Raw genomic sequence first — 14,064 nt, 5'->3', positions numbered from 1 at the left:
TATATACTACAAAGTAACAGCATTTCAGCAACAGGAATTAATTTAATGATTAATCAAAAGCAGTAGACTAAAGAACTGTGTCATGGGAACAAAGGGGATTTCATGACAGTTGTGTAGTTGATGATGCATTCGAAGGAATGATGAAACGTACCATAAACACCCACACAAGGTGCAAGTCATTCGGGAAAGAAAAAAACACGCAGGACAGTGTGAGTGCAACATTGTGATGCTAAATCCATTACGTGCAGAAAGAAAGTATGGGATGATCGCAGAGACCCCTGTTTATTTGGAATCTGCTGTCAAGCTTTGGCTTTGATTTATTTTGTACATGCAGCATAACGTACAGTGCAACAGCGCCTCGTGTGGACAGAAAGCACACGACACCACAGTCCACGCTCGGTTCTGCTTCATTTTAATCGCAATACTGTAGTTAGTTTTTAAAAACACACAGGCATACGTCAAATGTACACAATTTATGATTATTATTATTATTCCCTCCTGGAACGTTTTAACTATATCTAAATATCTATGTATATTTAAAATATAGAACACATATAAACCGTATCTATTGTTAAGAAAAGTTTAATTTAACTCGAATTATGTCCATTACATGTGATGTTTTTTGGCCGATCCAAGGTCAGCGTGGAAAGATTTTTTTTCTTCCGTAACACGTGACACAATGCAGACGATATCTTAGTCATCGTCAATCATATCTAACACACAAGGGCGACAGAACAATTTTACTGTAACAAATTAATGTATGTATAACTGCGCGTTTTATTCTGACACACAATCCTGATGACATTTTAAACAGGCGCCACACGGCCAGCTTTATTTTACAACAGAAACATTTTGGGGTCCTTGCGAAACAGTGGGCGCACAACGTGAGAGCCATGCCGAAGTCGAAAAGGGATAAGAAAGGTAATTTTTTAGTTGTTTTATGTGGATAGTAATGCGATTTGTTACGGTTTGTAGCGTACAGAACACAAATGCTAATATGCTCGTCATATATGTATTATAAGTTGCAGAAACGTGTCTGTGCTTAATATCCCCCTGGTAAACTTTGCCGGCTGTGTCTGTCAGGCAGTCACGTAAACGTGGAATAAACATTATGTTTCCTTTATTACTATTTAATCGATTATTTTACGGTTGTCTGCAGTGTCCTTAACAAAAACAGCCAAGAAGGGGCTGGAGACGAAACAGAAGTTAATTGAAGAGGTTCGTATTAGCGCGATCCTTCTCAGAAATATATACGATCTAAACGCGTGCTTACGACGTTTACCATGTCGTGTATTCCTCAGCTGCGACAGTGTGTAGACACATACAGACATGTTTTCATCTTTTCCGTGGAGAACATGAGAAACAACAAGTTAAAGGACATCAGGACAGCTTGGAAGCATAGCCGGTAAGATGCCGTTGGACGGTAAAACAGAGAATCTACTGAGAGTTATGTGTCTGTGATTATTAGTATTATTTTTGTGTGTAACCTGTTTGTTTTCTGTCACAGATTCTTCTTTGGGAAGAACAAAGTGATGATGATCGCTCTAGGGAAAGGACCATCAGATGAGTACAAGGACAATTTGCACAAGGTAGCACAATTTGCAGTGTTCTAGCGATCGGTTCATTAGATTAGATGTATATTTTATTGTGCATCAACAGCTAATTTCTTATTTTGCAGATCAGCAGGTTTCTAAGAGGAGAAGTTGGTGTCTTATTCACCAATAAAACCAAAGAAGAAGTACAAGAGTGAGTCAAGTTTTATTTCTTTAGGTTATACCACATTTTTACCATGAACCTTACTGAACTTTACTTTCCTGCTGTATCGTTGACATACAGGTACTTTGGCAGCTTTAAAGACACAGATTATGCTCGGGCAGGAAACACAGCAACGATGGCAGTGACCCTTGATGAAGGGCCACTGGACCAGTTCCCCCATTCCATGGAGCCTCAGCTGAGGCAGCTGGGGCTGCCCACAGCACTTAAAAAAGGTACAAGGAACTTTACATGGAACATATTTGGCATAACTGTCTGTGAAATAATTTGTACAGATCTCAAGTTCTAATTTTAGCACCCTTTTTTTAAGGAGTGGTTACCCTAATTAAGGATTATGAGGTGTGTAAAGAAGGAGACACATTAACACCTGAACAAGCTCGAATTTTGGTGAGGAGTTAATTTTTTTTTTTCCTCAAACATTTTTTTTGTCTTAAAATAAACCTGCAATTAACTATGATATTCTTTGATATTTGTGTTGTTACAGAAACTCTTTGGAATTGAAATGGCTGAATTCAAACTGTCTATAAAGTGCATGTGGAACTCTGAGTCTGGGGACTTTGTACAACTGATTGAAGATGGCAGTGAAGCCATGCAGGCCAGTGAGGGAGACGAAGATGATGATGATGATGATGATAATGAAGACAAGGACTTAGAAGGCAGTGAATAAATGTAAAACAAGACTCTAAGACTTTTTAAAATGCCGTGGCCTGAAGTTAATTTGCAGCAACACTTTTGACCGACGTCTTTGCATTTGTACATGATTTGTACATGTTATTTTTCTGATATCCCCCTGAATGTCAGAGGAACTGATGCTCCGTGCTGTATTTTGTTTGAGACACTGATGTTGTAATGGCTGGTAAATGCTTTAATGCTCTGTCGACTTACTACATACAATCAGTATGTTGAGACTTTTTCTTTATTAAACGATTTCATAATGAAAATATTAACATTTGCATAAGAATAGCATCTAACCTTCACGCCATCAGAAGGGATTGAAGCTTGATTAATTTTATTAATCTTATAATTCAGATGAAGTACTGACATGGTAGTTCGGCACCTCTAGCGGAAATAGTTGGGGCACTCGTGTGCAACCAGGTCCCAGGCCTGCTTGAATGCCTCCACCACCTCAGGCTTGAGAGGCCCTTCCTCTGAGGCGCACAGATTCTCATGCAGCTGCTCCATGGTTGACATGCCAATGATGACGCCATCGCCAAACTCCCCCTAACAAGATAACAGATTCTTGTATATAAATTATTTTGTGTGTGTGTGTGTGTGTGTGTGTCTATATATATATATATATATATAAGTTACCTGTATAGTCCAGATATTACCTTTAGGTGAGAGTGGTGATACACCCAACGAATGGCAGCTGAAGTCATAGTGGGTTTTTCTGAGCCGTACGCTGCTTCAAGTGCCCTCTGGACTGTCTCAATCCCTTGAAAGTGGCTTTTTTTCCAGTACCTACATAAAAAAAAATATTTAACATACATTCCATTTCTCTGCTGTCTAAATGTAAATAACTTGGGACCATTGTCCTTACCTGTTTCTATACGCATCAGCCCAGGTGTTGCCAAAGAAACGTCCTGCAGGCTGAACTGCATCCATGTCCTCATAATGGTATTTCCCAGTCAGGAGCCCGCCTGTGTGGATGTAATGTCCCTGTGTGTTACTGGCACAAGATACAAGGCATGTTTAATTACAATACTCTTTTTTTTTTTTTTGTTAATGAAATTCATTTCATAATGCCCATTATAATGGATGTACTGCTGTTCTTCTTTAGAAAAAAAAAGGTTTGTGCAAGGCTCAAGTCACTATAGTAATGGTACCTGCCAGAGGGTTGTATGCATAGAACCGAATGCCAAAGTATCGGAGACACGGAAGCAACTCAGTCTCCACCTGACGTGTTGTGGCATTGTACATGCCCTACAAGAGAGATGCACATCTGCTATTGTAACACACAATTTCACAGAAAATTGCATACAATGTTATATTACTATACATAATCAATTAAAAAGTTAAATACATACTGAGGAACAGAAAGTTTCTCCTCTGTGATGAGAGGAAACATGATCTTCTTATTCACTTTAGGCAAAGATGATGTATTCAGTAGCTACCTGGTAGACCGTGGGCAAAATCCAGTTGTTGTGCTTACATATCCAGTAGATTTCAGCCACTTCCCATGATGCATAGTTCGACAATCCAAGTTCCTTGAATTTCCCCTGAATAGCAGTAAAGAATTGTAAAAGAATGCAAAAAGCCATTTGAACCAGACAGACACACGCTTCCATTGCCAAGCTTCACCTCTGTGTGGAGTTCGTTGCAGGCACGCAGGGTTTCCTGGACAGGGTTCTGGTGGTCGGGGGCATGCAGGTAGAAAATGTCGGCACTCTGCCTCCGCAGGCGCTTCAGTGAGGTCTCCAACTGGGAACGGACACTGTCTGGTTTCAGCGTCTTCCCATCCCAAGGGTTAGCTTTGGTTGCTATTCTTACTGGTTGGGGGGGGGGTGTTCACATGTAGAAGAGTTTCCTTGTAAATGAAGACGTGCACCTAATAACGTGAAACTTTATAACAATTCTAAGGGCCCACAGATGAATAAGAAGGGTTACAGTACAGGTCAAAAGTTTGGACAAACCTTCTCATTCAAATGTGTTTTCTTTATTTTCATGACCATTTACGTTGGTAGATTCTCACTGAAGGCATCAAATGATATGAATGAACACATGTGGATTTATGTACTTAACAAAAAAGGTGAAATAACTGAAAACATGTTTTATATTCTAGTTTATTTGCTCTGATTACTGTTTGCACACTCTTGGCATTCTCTCGATGAGCTTCAAGAGGTCGTCACCTGAAATGCTTTTCCAACAGTCTTGAAGGAGTTCCCAGAGGTGTTTAGCACTTGTTGGGCCCTTTACCTTCACTCTGCGGTCCAGCTCACCCCAAACCATCTCGACTGGGTTCAGGTCCGGTGACTGTGGAGGCCAGGTCTCCACTTTTTGTTACATCCACATGTGTTCATTCATAGTTTTGATGCCTTCAGTGAGAATCTACCAATGAAAATGGTCATGAAAATAAAGAAAACACATTGAATGAGAAGGTGTGTCCAAACTACTGGCCTGTACTGTATATGGAGAAATATGTAGGTATGTGTGCTTACAATTATGAAAGGCGTACAAAGCCTGCCATTGGCTGGCACACATTTAATTATAGCTTAGGTTCATTTAGCGCACGATTGTTATAATAACAACAATAACAGGCTGGCGTTGCCCTGGATACAGCCAGTGCACGTGACATTGTAATATTCTCATTCATCTCACTCACCGCAGTCGGGTAGTTGCAGGGCGCCGATAATGGCCTCGGACTGGCCGTCGTTGTACATGAATGCCGTGTCCAGCTCGCCGTGGCCGCGACGCAGGAAAGCCGCGACCATTTTCTCGCTGACTTCCGCGTCCGCCCGCCCGCCGAAGGCCATCGAGCCCAGGAGCGTGGCCGCGGCTCTGGGCTTCGGGTCCGGCGACGACATGCTTCTGGCGCGGACGAAGCGTGGCGGTTTAATGGCAGCGGGAACCGCACACAGGCCTGCTCTCGCCACAGCGAGCATAATAAAGCGCGAATCGGCTCCGAGTTCACAGTGCAAAGGACGAGGTTCGGTTTAACAAGGAACCGTGTCGCAAGTTTCCAGCGGCGACTTGGACGTGAAAGGGGACCGTCACAAAAAAATGACCTGAATTTAAGACGGACCTTGAACAGTGCAGAGTTCAGGCACTGGCAGTGTTACTTCTTTTCTCGGCTTATTTGTTTTCTATAAAAAAGAGAACTTTCACAACTGGCTTCCTGTAATATTAAGTCTAGTCGATAGGTGGCAGCAAATCACAAGCTATTGAGTAGAATTCGTCCCACATAGAAAGCCTTTAGTTGGCGTGTCAAACATGTAACGTTTGAACTTTACTTTAATTGCGTAAGTTCTTTTAAATAAACAGGAAAGTCGCCATGATTGTATTTAATAATAATAATTTAATGTTGTGCTTTCAACCCCCTGAAAACATATTAATAAAATCATATGAGCAACATTCTGTTATCTGCAACAGCAGGATAATAGAGCTGTAGTGTCTCTTTCTTTCTATGGGGGTGATGGGGATCACCCATTATACGAAAGTATAACAATATGCCCATGATAACATTGATATGCTATAATGCTGATTCATGAAAAAGGAACTTCACTTATTGTATATGTGCAAACAGTATAAAACAAGAACAACATAGGTTAAATATTATATACTGAACATTTAAAGATTACAGAAATAATGCCACAAGTGTACATAAAGTGCAGTTGCAATATCAATGAAAGTTCAGCTGTATAGGAGGGTTATAAAGAAATTTTTTTCCTGTGTTGGCTGGTCCTAGTCTGCAGGCTGCCACAGGGTAGCAGGTCAAAAGATCTGTGTCCAGGTTCTGATGGTTTTCCCTGCCCTTTTCCTGGTTTTTGAGATGGACAGGTCCTGGATGGAGGGCAGAGGGTCACCAATGAACTTTTCTGCTGTTCATACAGTCGATTGCAGCCTGTTCCAGTTGATGTGATAAAGGGGTACAGGGCAGACTTCAGTGTAAAGCATCTAATGTATGCTGAATGTTAATGTTAAAGAGGTGAAATGTTATGATCCCATACTCCCAAAATAGTACAGACGCACAGAGAAATAGTTTCCCACAATTCCTTGCTGCAGCTCTGAATGTAGAAAGTTCACAGAGGTCACTAAATGGTTTCAATCTTATTTACATAGTCATTACTGCTGATCAATTTGCATATCAAACACTGTCAGCAATTACGTTTCTGACTAAAATATAATTGAACAGAATAATGTATAAATACACTGCTCAAAATAATAAAATAAGACATCATAGATCTGAATGATTGATATTTTCTAATTAAATACTTATTAAATACTGTTCTTTACAAGTTGAATGTACTGACAACAAAATCACACAAGAATGTGTTGATGGAAAAAAAATATAGCTGAAAATCAAATTTATCAACCCATGGAGGTCTGCATTTGGAGTCAGACTCAAAATTAAAGTGGAAAACACACTACAGGCTGATCCAACTTTGATGTAATGTCCTTAAAACAAGTCAAAATTAGTCTCAGTAGTGTGTGTGGCCTCCACGTGCCTGTATGACCTCCTTACAATGCATGGGCATGAGGTGGGGGATGTCTTCTGAGAGATCTCCTCCCAGACCTGGACTAAAGCATCTGTCAACTCCTGGACAGTCTGGCCTGCAACGTGGTGTTAATGGATGGCATGAGACATGATGTCCCAGATGTGCTCAATTGGTCTGGGGAATGGGCAGGCCAGTCCATAGCATCAGCGCCTTATTCTAGCAGGAACTGCTGGCACACTCCAGCCACATGAGGTCTTGCATTGTCTTGCATTAGGAGGAACCCGTGTCCAACCACACCAGCATATGGTCTCACATATCGTCTGAATATCTTGATTTCAAAGGAATGTGATTGACTTGGAGTTACATTGTGTTGTTTAAGTGTTCCCTTTAATTTTTTGACCAGTGTATATGTAACCAGCAGCATAGCTATTTAAAATGGTGATCTGTTACTCAGAACACTGCAAAATGCATCTTAATTCACTTGTGGGACTAGTAAAGTATCATCTTATATTAATAGTTGCCTCAACTGCTGACAAAGTCCACTGCATTCCACTGTTGCTGATAAAGTTCCTCTCTACATGTATGCATTTATTCCATCATCAAGAGACACTTCCAGCTACTAGAGTCACTTATAAATCAACAAAGTACGAAAGGGGGTTTTCTCCCATTTGAGGTCTTTATTCTGCAACAAACAATTGTTTCCTCTCATATGTGAGAACATGAGTATAAACGTCAAGAATCAAAATAGCAGCTTTTGTTCCTGACACTGTTCCCTCCACAGTTCATCCTCCAGGAATTTCCTTCACTGCTGTCCTGTTTATTTAGGTGCCGTTAAATGTGTCCACCTAAATTCTGTCTTGACAGTGCTGTTGAACCTTGGCTGGCATTGACCCTTGAGTCCTTGCTAATTTGAGGCAGTGTAAAGTGCAGCTCAGCCTGGCCAGGCTGTGATCCAGCTGACTTCAGGGAGATCTCCCTTCTGTGCCCCACAGCTCCCCCCCTCCTTCCTTTCACCTCTATCTCATTGTCTTTCTTTCTCTCACACGTATTTTCAGGGATGAGAGAATAATCTTTCATAGCAGCGTCAGTCTGCTACCAGTGAATAATGATGTCTTTGTCCAAAATCCAGCCCCCGCTGCAAGGGGAGATCATTTAAACCTGGAGAACAGCAGTCTAATGTTCAGTACAGGCCAAAAGTTTGGACACACCTTCTCATTCAATGTGTTTTCTTTACTTTCATGACCATTTACATTGGTAGATTCTCACTGAAGGCGTCAAAACTATAAATGAACACATGTGGAGTTATGAACTTAACAAAAAGTGGAGACCCGGCCTCCACAGTCACCGGACCTGAACCCAATCGAGATGGTTTGGGGTGAGCTAGACCACAGAGTGAAGGTAAAGGGGCCAACAAGTGCTAAACACCTCTGGGAACTCCTTCAAGACTGTTGGAAAACCATTTCAGGTGACGACCTCTTGAAGCTCATTGAGAGAATGCCAAGAGTGTGCAAAGCAGTAATCAGAGCAAAGAAACTAGTTACGAAGATGTTTGTGGAGTTGTGAAATAACATGTTTTCAGTTATTTCACAACTCCACATGTGTTCATTCAAAGTTGTGATGCCTTCAGTGAGAATCTACCAACGTAAATGGTCATGAAAATAAAGAAAACACATTGATTGAGAAGGTGTGTCCAAACTTTTTGCCTGTACTGTATACGTTTTTAATGAATGAATTCATCACCGCGTCTTCCTTAGAAAGCCGGTTGGGCTGCTGCATCACCAGGAACGTGCAAAAGACCAAAGATCAAGCAGCTTACTACCTGATCTCCGGTCGGTGGAGGCACGCACCCTGCAACCGAGCGGCCGTGAGCGGCACTGCGCGTCCGCCGTTACGCAGCAGCGGAGGGACGCGGCGCGTAAAAGGATGTTGTCTGGAGACTCGGGGAGCGGAAGGCGCTGCGCCCCCGGGATATTTTGGCTCGTAACTCTTTCTTTGAGGTGCGGGCGTGTGTGTGTGTGTGTGTTTTTCTTCTTCTACCCCCACCTCCTCCGGTTAACTAACCTCCACTCCGCTTTTGGACGCGTTTCCAGACGCGAGGAGCGCTACGTTTTGGCACCGATTTATTAAAGAAAAAAAAAAAAACGGTGTGATTTTTATGATCATTTTTTTTTCCCATTTTCATTTCTTCCATTATGGACACCGTATGGACATGGCTCCTTGTGGTGACAATTAACGTGATTAACGCAGCATCCCAGCACGGAAGAGACCTCAAGCCGAACATGTGAGTAGTTTCACCTGCTTTATTCACTCTGCAGTTATTCTATAGGCTACAGTTCGCCTGTTCTGGATTTATTGATTAGTTGATCCATCGTAATTGTCAAAAAGCAAGGTGAACGAGAAAAAAAGTGAAATTTAAATATATGCTGTGGTGCATGGGAGTCCCATAAAGTTTTTTTTCCAGCACCAGCAATCTGAAAAGCCCTCTCTCACACACACACCACCAGATTATTAATTTTTTCATTATTATGTTGCATGCTAAATGTAATGCCTGATCCGTGTGCAGAGACAAATACTGCTTTAAGAAACTTAAAGAAGCCATGTGACTTTTTTCGCTGTGGAAAAGAACAGATTCGGATTGACTTGCAGGGACCAAACCTGCATCAGTTCATGAGATGTTGGCCGCCATCAACCAGTCGACATAGTCATGGCATCCAACTGTCATAATTATTTTTCGTGGATAGCCTCATGTCTTGATAAACCTCTCACTTTTGTTCTAGAGAACAGCTTTAGGGCACACACTTGTCAAGATCTATGCACTTTAGCCTCAGACGGTCCGCTGGTCTGATTCATCATACTTACATCGTACTTACTGTACGTCTGACTGAAAACACAAGGCTTTTGAAATGTAATCCGCAAAGTATGCGCTGCCATTCTGACGGTTGAACTTTCTGCGTGGTGTCACGTCTGCCTGCAGGTAGGATCTTGCACTCTGCTACCGAGTGGCCTTTATAACAGCCGAGCGGAATGAAATGCTTTCTTGTGTCGCAGGCGAACAGGATTGTTTTTTTTATGCTTGTCCTTACAAGCATATAACCAGTTAAAAGTTCTGATTTATTTCTGATTCTTTTTTTCTGGGGGGGGTTCTGTAGGCCGAATGTGTGCACAGAGCAGGAGGTCAAGCTGGTGGCACATAAGCAGCCTTGCGTTCAGACCTTCACACGGATGGTCAAAGTGTGGAAGCAGGGCTGTACCGGCCAGTCGTGGTGCATGGGCTATGAGAGGAGGTAAGAATCCGTCGTTGTCTCTGCCGAACGGGCCACTGCCAAACGTTGTGCACAACTTCGCCTTACATCAGCACTCACGTTATACTAGCCATGTTCTGAAGGGAAAACAATACATGGTTTGTTAAATCTACCCGTCCATTTGTAAAGTGAAGTGATTGTCACATGTGATACACAGCAGCACAGCACACGATGCACACAGTGAAATTTGTCCTCTGCATTTAACCCATCACCCTGAGTGAGCAGTGGGCAGCCATGACAGGCGCCCGGGGAGCAGTGTGTGGGGACGGTGCTTTGCTCAGTGACACCTCAGTGGCACCCTGGCGGATCGGGAATCGAACCGGCAACCTTCTGCTAGGCCACCACTGCCCCCCATTCAGACACCCATCCATGCATCCAGGGCATTTTTTCCAGATCCCACAGAAGAAAAATGAAAAGAAAAACAGGTCGTTGTTGTGGGCGAAGCATTTTGATGAAAGTGAAAATGGGGAAATAATACTAACTAAAAAAAATAGAACTACACACAATGAAAGGCCAATGTTCTCTCAGACCAGTTTAAACTCCAGGATTTTCCCACAATCCCCGAGTCCTTATCTCGCGGGAACCAAATGATCAGAACTGTCAATAACATTACCCTCTTCAGCAGGGACCAATGTCTGCATGTCTTCTTTTACTCCTGTTCAAGTACACAGTGACACAAATCCTTTATCTTTTTTTTTTTTATTACATCAATTTAAATTGAGGGCAGAGTGGTCCACGTTTTATTTGGATTACTGAGGGCCATATAAAAATCGCCGGGGCCTTCAACTCCCAAATGGCCAGGCCAGGTGACGCCCGTGTTGCAACCTTGACTTATAGCTTTTAAGTGTAAGGTTTGCTCCCAGCTCCCAGAAACGTGCAATTTGGGAAGCACGGCAGGAATCTTGAGAGCATGTGGTTTAGTGCCAGGATTTAAAGTCCCTCTCACTGGGGAGTTTCACAACAGTCCTCGCAAGCTTTGCTTTCTCCGAACACCTACACAGGTACGGTGGCGAGACCCGCTTTGATGGCTGCCACGGCCTCAAATTAAGGTCTGCAAACAAAGAGTCAGGCGTGGGCTGTAATGATGTAGATTGGTCCAAACTACAGGGACAGGCACTTTAGCTAAAAAAAAAGGGTGTCTGCCAGTCTCCTTCTTTGAAAAAGGGTACATAAAAGAAGGAGCGAAACGTTAGCAAATTGCAGAACTCTTTTTGCGTTATCTTTTCACACTGCACCACGTCATCCGTAAACACTCTTATTTACGGCCCAAATCGCATAACCGCAAGCCCGAGGCACTCGGTGGCGCTCCTTCATCATCGCCGGCGCTGCACGCTAAGTAATGGCACGAAGAGTGACCACGAGAACATCCCCAGTGAGAACAGATGACAGGCGCCTTGGAGCGTTGCTTGAACAGAGACAAGTCTGAGAAGTGACGTGTCCTTGTGTCGTTTTTGCAGGACGGCATATTACACGGCGTACAGACAGGTTTACCGGCAAGATCAGGAGACGGTGCACAAGTGCTGCCCGGGATGGTCCCAGCTCAACGGAGAGGCCGGGTGCCTCTATCGTAAGTTTCCCTCCTTCTCGTTACTGAGTCAGGTTGTAGAGGGTTGCCAGGTCGAGGACGGCTACACACGCACTATTGCCAGGTGTTGACAAATTCCCACAAGAGACCCTGTGAAGAGTTATTCGGCTCACCGGTGCACTGCCCTGGCTGAGAATCTGAAATCTTCTGCTCAGGGACGGGCGGTGGACCGCTGACGAGCACAAGATGCAGGGAGCATGAGACGTGTTAAATTAGACCCTAGCAATGATATATAGCAACACGTTGGAGAGGAAATAGGCATCCTGGGACCATGTGTGCAGACCTGCACGTGAAAAGTAAATCGCTTTCCATTCGGCCTCAGACGTAATATTAAAAATGGATGCTTGCACAGTACTTCCACATTTTTTATCGAGGGGCTAACATGAATTGTACAGAACCCCTAAATATACAAGTGAGAGTGTCCTCAGTTACAGATGTTACACCTTTTGCACGGTTATCCACTGGTGCAATTCATGTCCTGTGAATGGTTATTAGCTCTCCCAAATGCTGGTAAAAAAATCAGTGTAATAGCAAAACATTCCTTGGCATCCCCATAGTTATAAGAAAATAGGCACCACACACACGTGCACTATGATGGGTCTACGCGTCTTCTGCATTTGTTTTAACCAATAATTTCATTCAGGGACTTTTGCGAGGTAAAAGGAGGTGAAATGTTTGACAGCCATCATCTGTAAGGGTGAGGAGGATCTCAACACCTTGTATGCGCTGTAAAGCTGGCCATGCGTGGCTCTGTCTCATTTCTGATATAAAAAGGGAACATACGGAGCACTAATGACCAGACTTGTACTAATCCAGTGAGTGGGTTGAATTGTAGAGCTCTTTGTACACTGAACGCTGGGCTCATGCCAGAGACTTAGCGTATGGGGGAAGGAGGCTTTCCTTCTCGAGAAGTATTTTCTCAGTGTTGAAGTAGCTCCTGGCATAGGGTCTTATCGGCAGGTCACAGTTTATTTTTATGTCCTTTTATCCTGTCTTTTTATACTGTGCATGGCAAAACTGAACTCTGGCACTAGGTGGACCAGTTATAAAAAGCTAAAATTGAAATACAGCCGTCACTTTTGATTATCAAGAAATTGATGGCTAAATCAACGATATACAAAATGACAGGTGGTGGTCTAGCTGTTTGAGCCTCCGTCTGCTGAGAGATTTCAGCCCTGTTTTCTTCAGCAGTGACACAAAGTTATTTCAACTTTTGCCTTTAATGTCAGACATTCCCAATCTAGGCTCTTGAACCTGATCAATATCTTAGCACCATAATGGTGACCCATGAACCATTTGAAATGACGCAGTAAACATAAACACCTCAACCCAGACATTTGCAACAAAAGAGTGGTTACACACTGTCACATTTCAGTCTAAATCACCCCAAGTGCAATATAACAGACGACCGACATTCTAATTAAATATTGTTCAGAAGCTGCCATGGAATCTTTTGAATCAACTATCTATGGTATATCTATGGTAGATCAAAGAAAAGCATAAAGTTATATAAGAGATTTATTACATTGTACCAATTTAGGTACATTAAATATTCAGGGTTAATTAGTTGTATGTCTGCACAAAATCCATTCATCAGCAAATTTCTAAATTTGTTTAGAAGGAAGACACTGAAAGAAAATTTGTTTTGTGTGCAAAAACTTCTCAGTGAGGAGAGGGTGAAGTCTTCCCTCAGCCAGGAAATATTCCGGCTTATCCCTGCACCGATAAGACCAGACTGGAATCTGTTCACAGGATTTCATGGCAGCTGGGTCCAGTCACATAGCCTGCATACCCAAGTCGGTATCCCACGACTTGGGTATGCCACAGAAACTGCCCCTGTGATCTGGCACATTTGTGATCTCATAAAAAAGGAACAAAGGCCTGGACCACCCTTCATGCCCACCGCTTAGTGCACAGTGAGATACCAGGGGGCCTGAGCAGGGTGTAGAAATGGGCAATAAAGCGGGTGAGGGAGTCAAAAGAAGGAATAAGACAGAAAGTGATCTCTTAGCCACGCTTCTTAGAAGAGTCTCATTACCCGAGACAGTGATTTTTTTTATCTTGTTTTTTTCTGTGAAGACCCCAGTGTTTCTGCGGTGGTTACAGCATTAAATTATATTGGCGAACACTAAACTGTGTGCTCAACCCTCACTGCACTTTGCTTTTAAACACACACAGACGCCTTAACATGGATTCCCACAGGTCACTTAATGTCTCCAAGAGTTAAGACCGCTGTCCTTTTAGTGTC

The 14,064-nt window shown here is 42.9% G+C and overlaps 3 protein-coding genes across 5 annotated transcripts in view; 2 read left to right on the top strand and 1 right to left on the bottom strand.

Moving 5' to 3' along the window:
• Positions 1-893: 893 nt before the first annotated feature.
• mrto4 (MRT4 homolog, ribosome maturation factor) lies at positions 894-2,720 on the top strand. The gene is made up of 8 exons (XM_028998066.1): positions 894-921; positions 1,160-1,218; positions 1,302-1,405; positions 1,508-1,589; positions 1,679-1,746; positions 1,837-1,988; positions 2,084-2,160; positions 2,258-2,720. Exons 1-8 carry the CDS (start codon positions 894-896, stop codon positions 2,438-2,440), a joined length of 753 nt encoding a protein of 250 aa, XP_028853899.1. The 3' UTR covers positions 2,441-2,720.
• akr7a3 (aldo-keto reductase family 7, member A3 (aflatoxin aldehyde reductase)) lies at positions 2,672-5,464 on the bottom strand. Its single transcript, XM_028998065.1, has 7 exons — positions 5,096-5,464; positions 4,075-4,262; positions 3,888-3,992; positions 3,600-3,696; positions 3,314-3,413; positions 3,105-3,234; positions 2,672-2,994 (listed from the first exon to the last, which is right to left on the bottom strand). The coding sequence occupies exons 1-7, from the start codon at positions 5,373-5,375 to the stop codon at positions 2,833-2,835; spliced, it is 1,062 nt and encodes a 353-aa protein (XP_028853898.1). The 5' UTR covers positions 5,376-5,464; the 3' UTR covers positions 2,672-2,832.
• Positions 5,465-8,835: 3,371 nt separating this feature from the next.
• Positions 8,836-14,064, top strand: part of megf6b (multiple EGF-like-domains 6b) — a 53,443-nt gene continuing 48,214 nt past the window's right edge. For 2 of the 3 annotated variants that reach the window (XM_028999525.1, XM_028999523.1), the window contains exons 1-3: positions 9,116-9,210; positions 10,079-10,213; positions 11,689-11,798. In XM_028999525.1, the coding sequence (XP_028855358.1) occupies positions 9,122-9,210; positions 10,079-10,213; positions 11,689-11,798 (334 nt within the window). In that variant the 5' untranslated portion in view covers positions 9,116-9,121. Of the gene's footprint in view, positions 8,927-9,115; positions 9,211-10,078; positions 10,214-11,688; positions 11,799-14,064 lie in introns of those variants that run through there. The other variant, XM_028999524.1, reaches the window with a different exon arrangement.

The sequence above is a fragment of the Denticeps clupeoides genome, chromosome 12, assembly GCF_900700375.1.
Source record: "Denticeps clupeoides chromosome 12, fDenClu1.1, whole genome shotgun sequence".
NCBI lineage: Eukaryota > Metazoa > Chordata > Actinopteri > Clupeiformes > Denticipitidae > Denticeps > Denticeps clupeoides.
Note: the sequence above shows the minus strand (reverse complement) of the source record. Positions and strands in the feature narration are given on the sequence as shown.

Bases quoted from the DNA above. Each gene is read 5' to 3' on its own strand.
- akr7a3 (XM_028998065.1), bottom strand. From the start codon at position 5,375: ATGCTCGCTGTGGCGAGAGCAGGCCTGTGTGCGGTTCCCGCTGCCATT. The intron at 3,993-4,074 runs GTGAAGCTTGGC...ACTGCTATTCAG, and splicing joins GCAACGAACTCCACACAGAG to GGGAAATTCAAGGAACTTGG. The intron at 3,697-3,887 runs GTAGCTACTGAA...TCTCTCTTGTAG, and splicing joins TTTTGCCCACGGTCTACCAG to GGCATGTACAATGCCACAAC.
- mrto4 (XM_028998066.1), top strand. From the start codon at position 894: ATGCCGAAGTCGAAAAGGGATAAGAAAG. The intron at 1,406-1,507 runs GTAAGATGCCGT...TTTCTGTCACAG, and splicing joins ACAGCTTGGAAGCATAGCCG to ATTCTTCTTTGGGAAGAACA. The intron at 1,989-2,083 runs GTACAAGGAACT...CCTTTTTTTAAG, and splicing joins GCCCACAGCACTTAAAAAAG to GAGTGGTTACCCTAATTAAG.